This window comes from Castor canadensis, chromosome 1, assembly GCF_047511655.1.
Source record: "Castor canadensis chromosome 1, mCasCan1.hap1v2, whole genome shotgun sequence".
NCBI lineage: Eukaryota > Metazoa > Chordata > Mammalia > Rodentia > Castoridae > Castor > Castor canadensis.
In genome coordinates this window covers 94,896,029-94,913,466 of record NC_133386.1, presented here as the reverse complement: position 1 = coordinate 94,913,466, position 17,438 = coordinate 94,896,029, and the positions used below count along the sequence as shown (strand labels likewise).

Sequence of the window (17,438 nt, the reverse complement as noted above, 5' to 3'; positions counted from 1 at the left end):
TCCATTGGCATTTTCCAACAATTCTGAACTTCATCATGATTGGCATTCTAAACATCATTGGTCTAACATTTTATTTCACAAATAATTAATAGCCATTGGTGAAGAAAAATTAATAATATCAGAAAAGGGAAAGCTTAGTTCTCAACAGAACCTAAAACACTAATTTTTAAATAAAGGAATCATTATGCTACCTTACCAAAAATAAAGATGATTAGTATACTTCTTTTCCATAAACCAAAGGGATAAGTTCATATATAGGATTATATAACTTTTCATTTACTTTTGGTAAGATTAATTATCTTCCCAAAGATTTCCTGTGTTGGAATCTTATTTTCTCTCTCTTTCTTAAGTTCTTATTATTCAATTCATAAGCACTTTACAAACAATGGCAGGCCTTTGGTAATGCCTGTGAATGGCTCAGAGTCCCACTGTAGACCCCTGCTCTGCTGAACTTATGTGCCCATGAGAGCCTAACCCATATAGGACCAGGAGAACAGTCAGAGACCTTCTGCTCCTCTGCTACTGCACAAATAGATGATGTGTGGTTCTTCATTCTTATTTCATTTCCATGTTATAAATCGCTGGCTACATTAAGCATCAGTATTTCTATAGAAACCACCTTGCCATGAAAAACAGTAATGTTTATTTTCACAATAGTTACTAAATATTTATGAACAAAGTGTTAAGACAAAGTCTTCTGGTAGCCATTCTTACAGATTATTTGTACTTCAAAAACATGCATATGCTCTATCTCTAAATTCTGGAATTTCTCCTATGAAGCTAAAATGAACATGAGTAGTCAAGATATAGTAATCTCTAAAAATTGTAAACATATTCTACCAAGAGTTATCAACCATGGCACTGGCAACAGTGTCCTAAGAAAATGGTAAACCAGTTATGCTCCTACAGCTGTGATGAAAACCACCCTTCCAGCACCCAGCACAGCTAGGGGTGGTATGAGAGCCTCCAAGAAAAATGTGGCAGGCTTCCGTACTCCAGGAGCATATGATCTTCAGAAAGTTGGAGGTAGGTCAACATAGTGCTCACCCCTGTCACTCATGAGAACAGAGCAAACACAGTCACACAGAAAAGGCCCTGGCTAGTCTAAGGGGCCTGGAGATAGAGATGGACCAGGAGCCACTAGAAGGAAGCACCAAGTCAGACACCAGGCTATTTGCCTGCTCTGAACCAGGAGCCACCAGACCAAGCATAAGCCAAATGGAGACCTTGTAATGAGGTGTGAAAAAGAAACCTGGAGTGTGACCCAGGTGGTAGAGACAGGTGCTCGTATAAATTACTGGAGGGGTCAAAGTAAAAGATGAGTAGTTTTTGTAGTACCATTAGCAAAAAAAAAAAAAAATTGATGGAAATACACTAAATTTCAAACACATACTCCTAGGACACATAAGAAATAAATTCTCACTCCTCCTGCTCAGCTTGATTTAAGATTATCAGGAAAAACTGATCAAACTTGTAAGGCATATTTGGAAGTGTATGAACCTATCTACAAAACTGAATTTAATCAAGTAAAACGAAAGAACAAATGTACCCTCCAGTGAGTAGGTGTCATGGTAGAACATTGCTCCAGAGTTGTAATATTTATAACATATTATTATGTTTTTCTGAAAAAAATTAGAGCCGGTGAGAAGTCAATTATTACCAATGAAAGCAGCATTCGTTTCAAGAAATATTTATCGAGTACTCTCTATGGCAGCCCCTGAGTAAAAAGATGCAGGGAACACAGAGGTGAGTCAGAGGGCCCCTGCCTTCCTGCAGTAGCCACAGCATAGGGTACAAAGGGGACATGAAGAAGAAATTCAGAATAAAGAATGATTGCTTCCATCTAGGGATAGGACAGTGACTGGGGGTATTCAGTGATAGATTTCACATTTATTTCACATATAAGAGGGCACAAGGAACATTGAGTTAGAGAAATGAAAAAGAACTCCATTTTAATGCAGAATCTGACATAAAGAGAAAACAGGCTGAAAAGTAGAGAGGATAAGGGAAGTTGTGTGGAGTCTGTCCTAACCTGAACACAGAACCTGAGCAAGGTAGAACTGAGAAATAAAATGAGGAGGCTACCAGACAGTTTAAGATTTTAGATGTTCTCTTGTCACTGGAAACCCATTGAAGGGTTTTTTATTTGTTTTTGTTTTTAGTTTGTTTTTTTCAAGAAAGGGTTCTCACTATGTGGAAATGATTATAATAATTCAAGCAGTAGGTAATGACCTGAGCCAGGGTGGAGGAAATCAGAGTAGAAAACCAAGGCAAATATAAATAGAAGGGTGATTTTGATCAAAGCATATTATATGCACATATACAATTAACACTTTGTACAACTAATAGTCACTAATTAAAAAAAGATCTTGAAAAGATGGCAGAATGAGAAGGTGCTGTTTGAGACAGGAAATGTGTTAGAGGAAGAAAGTGGAGACTGAGCCTCTGTGGCAGGAACCAGGAGAAGGATTTAGACTTAAAGAAATTAGGAAATCCGGCCCCAAACCTATGTCCACCTCATTGCACATATGGGAATCAGTGGACCCCATCCCTTTCTAATGTTCTGCCTCTACTTTTTCAGTTTTATATATACCTTGGCACTTAGCTGGAGACAGGCCAAGAATTCTCTACTTTCTGCCTCTTTTTGTGTTCAGGGCATATCACCCTGGCTACGTAGGTGCTCAATGTTCCTTCAACTACACAAAAGTTTTCTGCTTAAAAAGTGAATAGCAGATGTAATAGTGAACACTTTTTTTGGCAGTCCTGAGGCTGGAACTCAGGGCCTTGTGCTTGCTAGGTGGGCGCTCTACCACTTAAAACACACTGCCAGCCCTTTCTTTGTTTTCATTTCAGTTATTTTTAACATAGGGTCTGGTTTATGCCCAGGCTGCCCTGAACCACAATCCTCCTATCTGTGCTTCCCTGGGATGACAGGCATACACTACCATGCTCAGCCATTGGTTGAGATAGGGGTCTCAAGAACTTTTTGTGTGGGCTAGCCTCAAACTTTGATCCTCCTGATCCCTGCCTCCCAAGTAGCTTGGAGATAACAGGCTTGAACCACAGTGCCTCAAATACTCTCAAAGTTCTAATGATTCCACTCTGTTAAATCTCCTGGAACCTGTCATACAGCACCCTTTAAGAAATATGACATGGTTATAATCTCAGTGCCTTGACAGTTAATTTTTGGCATTTTTACTTAGGCTTCAAGTAAAAGAGAAGAAAATAATAAGCATAATTCTGAGTAAGGGCTGCTTTCTTTAGCTCCAGAGAAACTTCAGGAAACTACCTGGTAGAGGTCAGTTGACAAAATTTTTTAAGTAGAAAAACTCACTCTTATGCCACAAGACAGCTAGAACCATTCAATTTTCTCAAGCATGAAAATATTTGTTCAACATGCTCAAGAAATACTTTAAAAGAAGTAATAATGATATTTGGAAGTGTTTCTGTGTTCTCACTTGGAGTTTTTTTGTTTTTGTTATTCAACTGAAAATAAGAACTGATACTAAAGCCCAGAGAGTATTTTTAAAGTAAAATTTCAGTGCATAATGTTTAAGTTTTGAATCTGTTTCTCTTTAAGGGTTACATTGTATCTAGTGAGAAAATATACATTGTTGAATCTGTTGTAAAATAAATACATTTACAAACTTACGCTTAAAGGATTCTAGAAGTTTCTTAAAAGGTTAAATATAGAGTTACTGTATCACCCAGCAATTCCACTTCTAGGTATGTACTCAACAGAAGTGAAAATATACTACCAAACAAAAACTTGTCCACAAACACCCATAGCACCACTATTCACAATGGCCAAAAATGGAAATAATCCAAATGCCAATCACCAGATGAATGGATCAATAGTGGTGTGACATAGCCTCACCATTAATCCATGCAATTAAATACCACTCAGCAACAAAAAATGAAGCACTGATACATTCTACAGCACAGAGGAACATTGATACATTATGCTCGGAGAAGACAATCATTTATAAAATGCCACACAGGCTGTATGACTCTGTTTATGCAAAACCTTCACAATCAGTAAACTAACAGAGATAGACAGTGGATTCCTGCTGTGAAGAGCTGAAAGGATTTGGGAGGAAATGCTGAATGACTGCAAGTCTGCACAGGATGACTTTTTTGGGGTGATGAAAATGTTCTGAAATTGTGGTAATGGTTGAATAATTCTGTGAATATGCTAAAAACCAGTAAATTATACACATTAGATAGGTAATTTACATAACATGTGAATTCTATCTTAATAAGGTTTCTTTTAGTGACACAAAAATATTACACACACACAAAAAAACATGAAATGAGAGAGGTCATCATGCCTCTTTTAAGCACTTCATTTCTTATCTATTTTCTAAAAAGAAGATGTACTGTATATCTAAACAGCACTCCCATTTCATTGTTTATCTGAACTAGTGCATGCTCAAACATCAGAAGGCATCCATGAGCTTGGGAGTGGCTCACACCTACAATACTAGCTACTTGGGAGGCAGAGATTAAAAGGATGGAGGTTCCAGGACAGTCCAGGCAAATAGTTCAGAGACTCCCATCTCCAAAATAACCAGAGCAAAATGGACTGGATGGATGGCTCAAGAGATAGAGTGCCTGTTTTGCAGGAATGAAGCCCTGAGTTCAAACAGCAGTCCCACCCAAATAAAGGCATCCTACACTAATGAATGAACTGAGGAACACCCGGCCAAGTCTTGGCAAGGCACTATAGAAAAGGCATACTCACAGGAAGCCCTCGGGGTCCTCGGGGTCCCACCTCTCCTGGAGGCCCCTGTTGGCCCTGGTACAAGGAAGACAAGTAGAGAAAAAGTTAACAATCCCTGATGACAACAGGTCATGCTTGATGGAAAGGGAAAACGCATCTTACCGGTTTGCCTGAATTTCCCAATTGCCCGGGCTTCCCTGGAGCACCTGTGTTACCCTAAAGGTAAGAGGCAACATTCAGATTGTAAAGTAAACCTAATCGTTGTCCTGCCTCACCTAGACCATGGGCTGCTTGTATTTAAGTACCAGTAATCTGTGCTTTCACACTGGTAATTTATGAGGCTGTAGACTCTTTCTATGAGTACATCAAAGTCCTTAAGATTCAGTCCCAGAAGCATATTAGAGGTCAAATATCAAATAATGAAGGTCATTAGCCTCCATTTAAAGGAATCCCCTTCAACCTGAAGATTTTTCTTCTTTCAAAATATTAATTATATATGTATTTCTTTTATCACTTCCACCTCCAATACACTTCTTTGAGCCCTTTTACCTCGCATTGACACAGCTAAAATTTTTAAGAATCATGGTTGGCGGAGTGGTTCAAGTGGCAGAGCACCTGCCTAGCAAGTGTGAGGCCTGAGGTTCAAACCCCAGTGCCGACAAAAAGAAGAAGAAAAAAGAAGAATCAATTCAGCGTGAGGGAACAAGGTGATGTACTGCTGAGAAAACCTTTCCCGCACACTCCAGTTAGAGTGTGTGTCTGGTGATGCCCCCACTATCCATCTTTCACAGCCCCTGTTAGGGACCAACTCTGCTCAAGGTGGTGTGCGATGCTACAACTGAAGGCTGTACTCATGTTCTCTAATAGTGACTAACTTCTACATAACCACAGTTTACCTAGTGTAGCCTAAAGCAAAGCTGTATTTTATCCCTTTAATTTCTTTCTTTCACCTCTTGTTTGTAATTGCATGTCACTTTACTTCTGTATAAGCACTGGCTGACCAGTACACAAACAAACACTTAATATCTTTTCAGCTTAAGCTAAATTATCTTAACATCACTGACATAAGCTCTATAGTTTAATAATACCTTCTTTATTTTAAATAGTAAGAATCAAAGAACTTTCTGTTTTATCCAGGCAAAGGATGGTATTTTCATAAAGAAAGTTTCATCAGCAACTTTCTGCAGCTGGGAAAAAGGTTACCACTTAAAGCTTTAAAACTTTCACTTTTTGATTTCTCCCTGGGGTCAAATATAAAATAAAAGGCAAGCTGGAGCTATTAAAAATTATAAAGAATGTATTCATAAAGGAATAAATTAAATATTAATTTAGAGGTTTAATCTTTTACCTTATCACCAGCAACACCCTTTGCACCAGGAATTCCAGGTACACCCTAAAAAAGAATGTACACAGAATCTGGTTTAATGACCTCATCTGAGGATCCATGAGATGCTAAGGACATTACACCTGCTAAAAGGCCAAGGTGACCATGGCAACCTCAAATATATAGTATGAGGGAGAGTCTACCTGGTCCCCAAACTTGGACAGTCGGTTACAGAAGTACTCATGGTGTGCAGGGCATTATTTTACTTATGTGCCTTGTTAAGGATGAACACTTTTAAAGCAAATCCTACTTCTCAACTAAAGTTATTTTTGAAGGATGAATTTCCACACTAGACTACAGTACCATTTTTGAGTCAACAGGCACTTTTCTAGACAGAACAGCTGTTACAGAGATATGGTTTCATGTACAGAATAATAAAAGGAGGGCCTATGGAAAATGCTAGGATTGGGGGTGGAAAAAGAGAATGGTAGAATGACGCTGGGCATAAGATTTGGTACTAGGAGTTCTGCTCACCTCTGATTGCTTAAAAAGTGTCAGATGTCACAAAAGATTGAGAACCAGTCCTTGGTATTACCAAGTATCCTTTATTGAAGGAAAACACCAATTTGATTGTTTCAAAATATCACATAATCCAAAAATGATATCATGTACTTCACATGGTTCCTTGAGAATACTCAAACTTCCTGTGGCTCAACTCAGCTAATAAGAACTCCAAGGCTGGTTAAAAGTAGAACAAAGTATACAGCAGTGGCCACTGCTCAGGGTTAATAAAATAATATAAGGAAGACAATAAACTAAAGAGAGAAGACAGAGCTAAAACACAAAATTAAACTGTTCTATATTTACAGTTGTTAGAAAAATTACCAGCTATTCAGAGAAAAAAAAAACAAAAGTGCAAAGTATAAAACTACAAAAAAAATCATATCTTCCTTAAAATGTAACAAGTCATCTAACATATCTCTTTCTCTGAATTCACATCTTTAAAACATGTACATAAACCATTAAACATTTAAATCATCAAATACTTACAGGTAATCCCTGCAATCCTGCATCACCAGGAGGCCCTGGTTTCCCTGGCTCACCCTGAAAGAAAAATTTTTATCACATTGTTGAACCTGTTTGAACTGCTGCATTTGTTTTAAGAGAGGAGTACAAAGCTTTTTAAGTAAAAGGATCTTCCCAACAGCTGACCTTAGGTGCACTTTTAAAATGTTACTGAAGTCAGGAGGTAGGATGGGTAGGACACAGGACATAAATTCAATCAAACTCACACTTTCCTTCAGCATATTTTCATCAATTGAGCCATTTTACTGCATTTCTAAAAGCAAGTAACTACACTATTTTAATAAGAATTTCACATTTGACACTTTTGATTTAAAAATTAAAAGGAGAAAAAAGCCAAAGCTGGCTAAATAAATCTCTGGTGATGCTGTAATGGGCGGCTGTGCTCAGCTGGCCAGGGCAGAGACAGCCCCACTCATTCATACTGAATCACACAGCTACCTTTGTTCCTGGCATTCCAGGTATCCCATCTCTGCCATCCACACCTGGCAAGCCCTAAAGACACAAAGAAACACACTGTCTCTTAGAAACAGTCATATCCTTCTTCCCAGCATTGTTTTCTAAAGTTTTATTACAAATCAACCATCACTTAGAAGATGTGCTTGATTACTACAGTTTAGAACATACCGTGTCTCCTTTGGGCCCAGGGGATCCAGGAATTCCTCTAGAACCTTGAGCCCCCTGTAGGGCAGAAGGGAAAAAATAAACAAGACATGTTCAATGACTGCAATACTTAGGACATGTCAAACAGATAAGCAAAATTCACAGACAACATTGAAAGGCAGGATGCTTGTAGTGACTAAGTCTAATTTGAACTCACTCTGTCTCCCTTGGGACCTGCTTCTCCTGGAGGTCCTCGCTGTCCTTGATCACCCTATATAAAAATAAAATTTTTAGTATAAGCAAAAGTTACTTATTGATGGACTTTTTAAAATTAGAAAGCATCACCCATATTATTCAATATTGTTAGTTCACCACAATGACTGATGTATCCTAGATGCCTAGCTCAAGAAATCTTTTTATAAAAATTATATCTTTAAAAATTAATATTGCTATCAAGATAATTGAGACTTGCGTGTTCTTTGTTTTCATTTGAAATGCAAAACACTTCTATGCTATTTGGATTATATGTAAAATAAATTATGTTGCATATTGCCGGTAACAACATCAGTTAGCTATATCTACAAGTAAGCTAATCTCATTGCCTATTACAGTGAGCGGAGGCTTGGATTTGTTGTCAATATTTTCTCCATATTATTTAATTCCTCATTCACTCATAATGGTTTCTGTCAAAATTATTCAACTAATGCTGATATATGCTGAAGGTGGTAATAGATAAGAGGATGTATCTTCCCAAAATATAGCTTAACTATATATATATATTTTTGAGTTGCTTAACTACTCCAGACCTCAAATACCTCCCTGGCTATTTGAATCAGTTCAAATTGTTGATTGGCATTAAATATTCTCCATACCGTGGATCTACCTTATCTATTCAACCTCATCTTCTCAACACAAACTGCTTAAATGTAGGCAATGGCAAGCCACTGTGATAGCATCCACACCCATCCCACCACAGCACCCTCTGTACTCTGCTGCCTTTCCCACCCAGAATGACTCCTTCTTCTAAGGTCCTCGTGCACAGATTGCCACTGGCCCGTGTTCTAGCACCTGATCTTGTAGTTTACCGTTGAGTTACCTTCTGTCTTTCCCACTTGACCATAGGAACTTGATAGTAAGAAATTCTAACTCATGTGTATCCTTTCCCTTTTTAAAAATTTTTTACATTTTATGTGATGATTAATATGGGATGTTTCTATGTGTTTACTTGCAAAAAAGATGCTCGAGTCAGCAAATGTGCAAAATAATGACACATTTACACATGGTAGTCAAAGTATGGAATCATGAGTTCAGAAAATCATATATCAGTAACTGAGATGTTTACTGTGAATCAAAGCATCCTGACAACCGGAGCAAAAGGAGCACACCACAAACATAAATACTTCACAATTGGACTTACCCTATAAAAATAAAATCAAGTCAGAGGAATAAATCTCTGTGCCCAAGAGAAAAACTATAATTTTTAAATAAATATAAAAATTTTGCCCATTTTATCCATTTTAATTACATGTACAAGCTACTTGCATAAATATATATGTATATATACACATATATATATATATATATATACATATATATATATGTGCAAAAAAATCTATCATTGCTTTAAAAAATCCATAACCAGATTTTGTGAAAGGAAAACCACTTACAGGTGCACCAGGAAGACCTTGAGGCCCAGGTTCTCCATCTAAGCCCCGAGCACCCTGCAGAAAACAAGACAAGGAAATGAAACTGGGCATGTATGTTAATTGTATGTAAGAGCATACAATCTTTATAAAGAAATAGAAGAGCCACATAAAGAGAGGCTTGTGTTTAAATACATACTGCATTCATCAGTGAACCCTGATACTTCACAAATGAAAACGCTTACATCTACTTACCACACCAACAGGACTTAAATACAGCCTTTGCTACCTCTCTGAATACTTAAGCTACCATTGCATCCATGCTTAACTGTGGACTTGAACTAAAAACCTGGTTTTTATTCAGAGAACTTGGGAAATCTCTTGAAAGAGACTTGGCAGTCACTCTCTGGGGCTCTCAGAATGACTGTGGGAATTCACTAATGGCAAAGGCCATGGAGCCATCACAGCTACAGTGGTCTCTGTGATGCCATACCATGTGAGGTAATTCCAGAACTCTGGCTCTGCCCCTAAGACCTGTAATAAAAAGTCCACCCATGTGGTTCAGAAGAATGATTTGTTAGAAGGGCCTGAGAATTCCCTCTTCCACCCTGCACTGATGTTACAATAATTGACCTATTTTCTCCACAACAGATCCACCCTACCAACTATCCAGAGTTTTTTTGTGTCTAATTATGTGCAAATGATCTCTGACTTATCTATATATTTTATGTATCATCTCCTTATTTTCATTACAAGAATCAAAATGTGATTTTAAAACAAAAGTACAGTGTTTTTAGTACTCTCTACATATGCCCCTGGACAAAATGCAACCCCAGTTTTAAGTCTTGCTCTTGTGTACAAAGTGAATAGGAAATCATAAGGACATAAGTAAGCAGTCTTCTAGTGAACAAGGCTGAGATAAGGAAATGATAAAATAAATGGAAAGCAGTTAAGTATTAGATAGAGGTCAGGCTAGGAAAACCAGGTGCACAGCATCTGTAGTAAGAATTAAAAATTAGGAAAACCTTTGATGGAAGGTTCAAACCTTTGATAGAAGGTAGAATCAAAGGAAAACCACAGCAGAAGCAAAGGGACCAGAGAGCCTTGAAAATCTTTGATATCTAAAAACTAAAACAGAGCAGAGGCATTCTACATTCACCAGAGAAGAAAGAATTTGGAAGACAGGAAAAAGACCTTGAATTCATCATTTCACCTTGCATTAGGAGAGCAGAGCCCAGCCTTTCCGTTTTAGAAATGGCTTTGATGCCCTCACTCCCACTCTGTCTTACTGCTGTTCAATGTGAGCTCAGCCCCAAACTGCTGTTACTAGGTAACCATTTCATGGCTGAGTTCACAAAAAGAGCTTTTTTTTTTAAAGCAATTTGACAGAAATCAAGGGAAATGAGAATTTTTGAAAAATTTTAGGTATAAAAATACTTCAAATAAAGACCTTATCAAGAACAGTAACTGGTTTCAAAGAAAGGGGTCACAAATTTTAGAGAATGATTTATATCCAGAAAAACTGAAGACCTAGGTGTCAGCAGCATCAAAATAAATGGGTTTTATTATTTAATAAAAGAAAAGATGCACACAGGTTGTTACTTAAGGTAACACAAATACAGAAATATTTAGGACTCAGATGTATTTTTTTAAAATACAGTTGTTTTCAAAAAAGAAATGTTTAGAGGAGATGGAAGGAGAAAACAGACAGAAAGAAAATACCCAGAAGATTCAAAAAGAGACTGAAAAAAGGATGTTGAAAGAAAAAACAATAGATATGCTAAACTTTCAATTCACAAAATGTACAGCTCTTCTTTAAAAGACTCAGTTTAATGTATTGAGCATCAACAATGTGCAACTTATTTTTATTTAATTGTTAAAAGGCTCTGTGCTGCTTTGTGGAACTGACACAAATTAGCTTTAGTAACTCTGAAGAGAATAAGGCCAGGGTCAGAAGTAGTGATGATAAAGATGCTTTTTAATTTTCTGTGGCCTACAAACCGGCTTTCCTAATATACTTTCTAAGAAGTGATAACTGTTTTCTGATAAAGAAGCTAGACATGCTCCTGCACATGCACGCACACACACACACGTTCATGCACACCCATACCAAGGAAGATATGTCTGAGGATACAGTGAATGACTCTCATTGTTTTTCCTTATGATATTCACTCAACAAGGCATTACCTGTTGTCCATTCTTCACAGCAGAGCACCTCATCCTTTTAGGCTGGTCATCCTTCTAATGGCACCTGCTTCATTGGCCCTCCCAGTTCCCCTGTCAAGATGAACCCATTGCTTTCTCTGCTGTCCCTCAGATCACCTACCTTCAGACTTGTGTCTCCCTTGCACACATCATAGTTGTCTGCTTATTTCTCTTTCCAAATAAGTAACAAACTGGATACAGGCCTTATTCTTTTTCAAAGCTTCCCAGCAACTTGTGGATACATTGCAATGGAAGACCTAGGAAAATCTGACTTCTGAGACAAGGCTAAGGCCAGGTCACAAGTGTATGACCAGCGTAGAGCAGGGCTCGGACTCAGGGGAGCCAAGGATGGCCCTAGGGTCTGGGAGGCCCTGCCTTCTCTCATCTCTCCCTTTCTGTCTTCCCCTCTCCTTGCCTTGCTTAACCAGAAGCACTACAGGAACTGGGTTGCTATTATCAGTGCTGACTACTGATAAAGATAAAAAGAAAATATTATACCCACTTACTCTAATTCAATCAAGATAATTTAAAATGTGTAATCCTATCCACAAGTTCTGCATGGATTCAAACCAAGTGTGGATCAAAAATACTTGGAAAAAGTTGTCTCTATATTGAATACGTACAGACACTTCAGATCGTTACTCCCTAAACAATGCAGCATAACAACTATGTACCTAACATTTACATTGCCTTAGGTATTATAACTCATCTAGAGAGGTTTAACGGAGACAGGAGGTTGTTCACAGGTTATGTGCAAAGACAACTCTGCTTTCTACAAGACACTCAAGCACCTGCAGGTTTTGGTATCCTGGGTGGGGTTCAGAGTCCTGTAACAACCAAACCTCCATATGGGTACCGAGAGATGACCATATGACAAGGTATCATACAGAGTACTCACTTTTGTCAACAACAAAAGTTCTGTTCTGTTGTCCTCAACAGAAATGTGAGGACCTAACCACACATCTACACAAACATCAAATGAAAAGTGATATTGCTAAAGGTAGGAAGTCATTTTCAAGGGTCAATTTTTAAACTATGTAACACATTTTGATATTGTATCATTATCATCACTATCTTACTTTTTCTCCTTTGTCTCCAACAATGCCAGTGATCCCTCTCAAACCTTGAGCTCCCTAGAAATGTAAAAAAGAAGAGTAGATTATTTTAGAATGCTGTCACAGAAGCTGATCCAGAAGAAGGTTGTTATCATAACCAAAGGTAACACTAAGTGTCGGAGTAGTGGCTCATGTCTGTAATCCCAGCTGCATGGTACGCAGAGATGGGAGGATTGCTTTTTGAGGCCAGCAGGAGGAGGACAGGGAGGATTTAGCCAGGTCCTATCTCAAAAAACAAGCCAAGCGTGGTGGTACATGCCTATAATCCCAGCTACTTGGGTGGCAGAGGTAGAAGGATGGTGGTCTGAGCCAAGTCCTGAGCAAAAAGTGAGCACCTATTTGAAAATTTCACAAAAGCAAGACGGTCTGGAGGCATGGTTCAAGTTGTAGAGTGCTTGAATGTAAACCCCTGAGTTTGAACACCACTACTATCAAAAAATATACTTTTAAAAAGTTAAACTAAGAAATAGAGACATTCTATAAATGAACTTTTCTAGTTAAGAAAGAAAAGTCAAGAATCATGACAGCAAAATTCTTTTATAAAATTCTGAAGACTTATACAAACCTTATGCCAATTGAAGTGGTACAATTACTGATGCCAAAAAGTAAATATCGTTAGCATAAGAGGAATTGTGATAACACGTTCAGCATCTTTTAACTCATATACAGAACTTACACTACCGTCCCTATGTCCTTCATGCTTTGTAACTTGGTTACAAGTGATAAGACTTTCCCTCACCCCAATGTATGCAGTTCTGACCCACAAAAGCTTATGTTCTAGGAATGGGGCTGGATCTTCATCAGCCATTGGTACCCATTATTCATCATACCATTCCTATGACAAAAGGCATTCCAAGACCAGCATGGCACAGCAGAAACTTCTTACCTCATCTCAGGCACAAGAGTGAATAATTCTAAAAATAGCGGTGAGTGTAGGTGTAACTGAAATGTCACCATATTAGACTGGCTGGCCCCAGAGCAGGAGGGCTCCAGATAGTATTCAGTAATGGTGGGAAGCGTTTGGGTGCTTCCTAGGAGAAGCTGAGTGGATGCTCCATCAGGAAAGTTGCTGCTTCTCCAACATCTAGCTAATTATCCATACTGACTTTAAGTATCTCTAAGCTACTCGTTTTCCTCATTTCCCCACATGGAGAAAATGGGGCAAGTCCATAACCAACTTTTCACCCAAATCAGTCACAAATTCTGTACACATCAGTCAAAAACAACCTGAAATTCAAATGTGCAGGATAAGCCACCTAGGTCCACCTAGGATTTAAGCTGCCATGTCAGATTAAAAGGTTCTGTCTTGTGTAGCTCATTCACTGGCTCTGAAGGTATCTCCACACAAATAATTTAAAAAATATATTTGAGTCAATAGCAGTGACCTAAGAACCCACACAAAGTCTCTTGAGCTAACTACTTTTAGAGACAGAGCTTTGTAAAAATAGGCCAAAAAGTCTACATTACTTTACACTTGTGCATATATATCTAAAAAGTTAAAATCTGAAACATACAGAAACATTTTGACTTACCTACTCCCAAACAACAGGAGGTCAGGAAGCACTAAAAATATCCCCCAGTGGGTCCACCTGAGCTATGCAGCACTCAACAGAGACCCTTAATCCATAAAAACTCTTCTTAGAATGTTTGCAAAACCCTGTTCTGGTGATCTTGGAGAATGACGTTTTAAAAAAAAATCCCCGCCAAAATTCATCAGGTCAAAAAAGCATATATCTTCTGTCGCTATCTCATCACTATCTCCCACCAGTGAAATAAGGTCCAGCTCCTTCTTGTGTCACATCAGACAAGGCAAATTTTGGGAACCCAACAGCCTGCCTGGACTCCTCCACAAAGTCCCTTAATGTGCTTACATGGCCTGTAGTCAGAGACCATGTCTTCCAGACTCTCTGATTCTTTTTCCTTTAGCTTGATTTCCCTTAAACTCTTGGTAAACACGAATCCACAGCTCCATGAACCCTGTTAAAACCTTAGTCTTGTGAGTTCACATAGGGTATCCCTGTATTGTCATCCCTAACTCTTTAGTGTGTCCCTATGTCTTTTACATAGGCTATTGCTTGACTAGCTACAATGTTCTATGAATTTTCTATGATTAACATTTCCTTAATGTTGCCAAGGAAAATATATAGCAAGTCTACTTTCATACAGCACAAAAGGAGCATAAATTCAAATCTAATAACCATTTTAAGTTGAAGTGTGCTTATTCCCAATTACCTTACATATTATTGCAGCAATCTGCCAGAGCACAAGGGACTCATGTTTTATTAAAAGACATGGTTAGGAACAATTAAGAATGTTCCAGTTGTAATAATTGCATGCTAAAATGAGCTACATTTATCCAGTGGGTTATGTACTGACTTCATATTCAAGTCTCACAAACTTTTCTCTTTATATCATGTGATAGAATTATAGAACATAAAGACGTATCACACTCTTGTTCTCAATATTTGCTTTCAGGTTGCCTGTCCCTCGAGTCTACTAATCAAATACCTGTAATCATATATAGAATATATTCTGTCCCCTTTGGGTGCTCAAATAAATAATGAGGACCATTTCTTATTTTGGAAAAGGGGTTATCTCTCAAGGCTTGCTTGGTGGGGAAAAGAAAATATTCCAAAAATAATTTTTAAAATATTTGCATTTTAAGTTAAATATATTTGAGAAACACTTTACTTGAGGTCCTTGAGCTCCAACTTCTCCCAGTTCTCCCTGGTCACCCTCTTCACCCTAAACAGCAAGAGAAAGGCACAATAAAAGTTATTGCAGCAAATGAATATAGAAATAGGCTCAGTCTAGCTCAGTGCTTCTTAAATTCTTTTGACATCCTCTGAATAATTCTATTAGGGTTTCTTAAATTATTTTATGTGGTTAGTCCATACTAATTATAAATATCAGAAAATCCAGAGAAGCATACAAATAAATGTAAGCCATCTAAATCCCACCATTTAATCAGAAATAGCAGGAATGTTTTAGATGCTATTCTTTCAAAGTTTTCCTAAAGGGGGGAAGGAAAAAACAGAGAAAAGAAAATGTGTTTACTCACGTCTGAATGTGTGTGTGTGTTGGGGGTGTGTTATTAAGAAAATGTAATCATATTATGCAAACTTTTCCATAAACTATATTATTTTTAATTATAATTTACATTTTAGCTTTTCTCATTATGATTCCTATACCATAAACAACTTTTTAATGCATTCAAATCAGTCTTTTTTTTCATGGGTTTTACCTTTGATGTCACTCATAGAAAACCTTTTTCTACCCCCAAAATGTGTAAGTGTTCATCTGCATTTTTCTTTGAGTAATTCTATAGTTTAATTTCTTATTCTGAAAACTTAATGATCAGCAATTTATTTTTATGTAAGACATAGCATATAAAAATATACATTTTCCTCAAGTAATTGGCCATTTATTCCAATAAGATTTATTGAATAATACTCTCCACATATATTGGGAATTTCATCTTTAATACACTAAATTGGTAGGTGCACTTGTCTCTAAGCTTCCTATTGTGCTCTTTTGACCTGCTGTTACCAATATCAGACCATTTTACTTACTGAAATTTCACGACACATTTTCATCTCAGGTAGGGAGAATTCCCCTGCCTCTCATTTCATTTATAGCTACTCTTATTTTTCAGATTTGCCTACATTTTCACTCTTTCAGGTGATCTTTATAATCATTAGGCAGATCTTCACAGAAATTCTCCTTGCTTTATATTAGCACAGCATTGAATATTTCTATCCTAGAAGTCATTGCATCTCCCTACTTAGTAAAATCTTTTTCTTCTCATAAATAAAAGTTTTCTTCCTTTCTTTATATTAGGTTTGAATATTTCCTAAGTTTGGTCTGAAGTATTTTGATGATTTGGTTGCTGTTGTCAATGAAATCTCCTTCCATCATATTTTCTAATTATTATATTAACCTTTTGTTATTTCATACTCTCTGATATACTTTAAAATGTTAGAGTATTCCAAAAAGGAGGTCTAACTCCTGCCTCTTACTGAAAGATTATTTTCCAGGCTGAGAAAAAAGTACTTTCCCTCTAACACAGTATGATAGATATACTGCCTTACATTTTCTGTGGTAATAGATAAATTGGGAAGTTAGTCATGACAAAGTGTCTTCATTTGTAACATTATGTATATAATATTAGACTAGATTCATTTCTATTGTTTCTTTATTACATATTTCAATTCACCCATTTTCATACGCCATACATTTAGGATTTTTCACAACAAAACAAGGATGGACAGAAAATTTAACAGCAGTATTAGTATATTTAGGCACAAAATGCAAAGAACTGTGTTGTATACCTAGATCATTTACACTTGATTTTTAAATGAATTATGTGTGTCTCGGGTACTGGTTTTACTGTCATAATTATATTCAGATTATATTCCATTTGAACCTCTGATTGACAGTAGGAAGAGGCAGTCCCATTAAAAGCTTGTGAGGTAGCTAGCTCATAGAGTAGATGACCTATAAAACTGCTGCAGGAGCCGTGATGATTGATATGTCCTCTGCATTTTTCTCTTAGCAGACTACGGAATGTTTCCCACAGTCTCCACAAACAGTGGAGTAATATATTTAGATAAAGTATTTCACCTGTAGATGAAAAGCATACACCTAATCAACAATCACAAATATAAAATGACAAATTTAGGAGAAACAATTCATTATCATTTTCCAAAACATTTTTGAATGAATACTGATCTGCTGTATAT

General features: G+C 37.2%; 1 protein-coding gene across 6 annotated transcripts in view; it reads right to left on the bottom strand.

Annotated features, from left to right (window-relative positions):
• The window catches only part of Col9a1 (collagen type IX alpha 1 chain), an 84,223-nt gene that overhangs the window by 25,996 nt on the left and 40,789 nt on the right, over positions 1–17,438 (bottom strand). For all 6 annotated transcript variants that reach the window (XM_074080412.1, XM_074080415.1, XM_074080438.1 and 3 more), the window contains 10 exons: positions 15,388–15,441; positions 12,661–12,714; positions 9,401–9,454; positions 7,951–8,004; positions 7,758–7,811; positions 7,572–7,625; positions 7,098–7,151; positions 6,072–6,116; positions 4,886–4,939; positions 4,745–4,798 (listed from right to left, as the gene is read on the bottom strand). In XM_074080412.1, the coding sequence (XP_073936513.1) occupies positions 4,745–4,798; positions 4,886–4,939; positions 6,072–6,116; positions 7,098–7,151; positions 7,572–7,625; positions 7,758–7,811; positions 7,951–8,004; positions 9,401–9,454; positions 12,661–12,714; positions 15,388–15,441 (531 nt within the window). The remainder of the gene's footprint in view (positions 1–4,744; positions 4,799–4,885; positions 4,940–6,071; positions 6,117–7,097; positions 7,152–7,571; positions 7,626–7,757; positions 7,812–7,950; positions 8,005–9,400; positions 9,455–12,660; positions 12,715–15,387; positions 15,442–17,438) is intronic.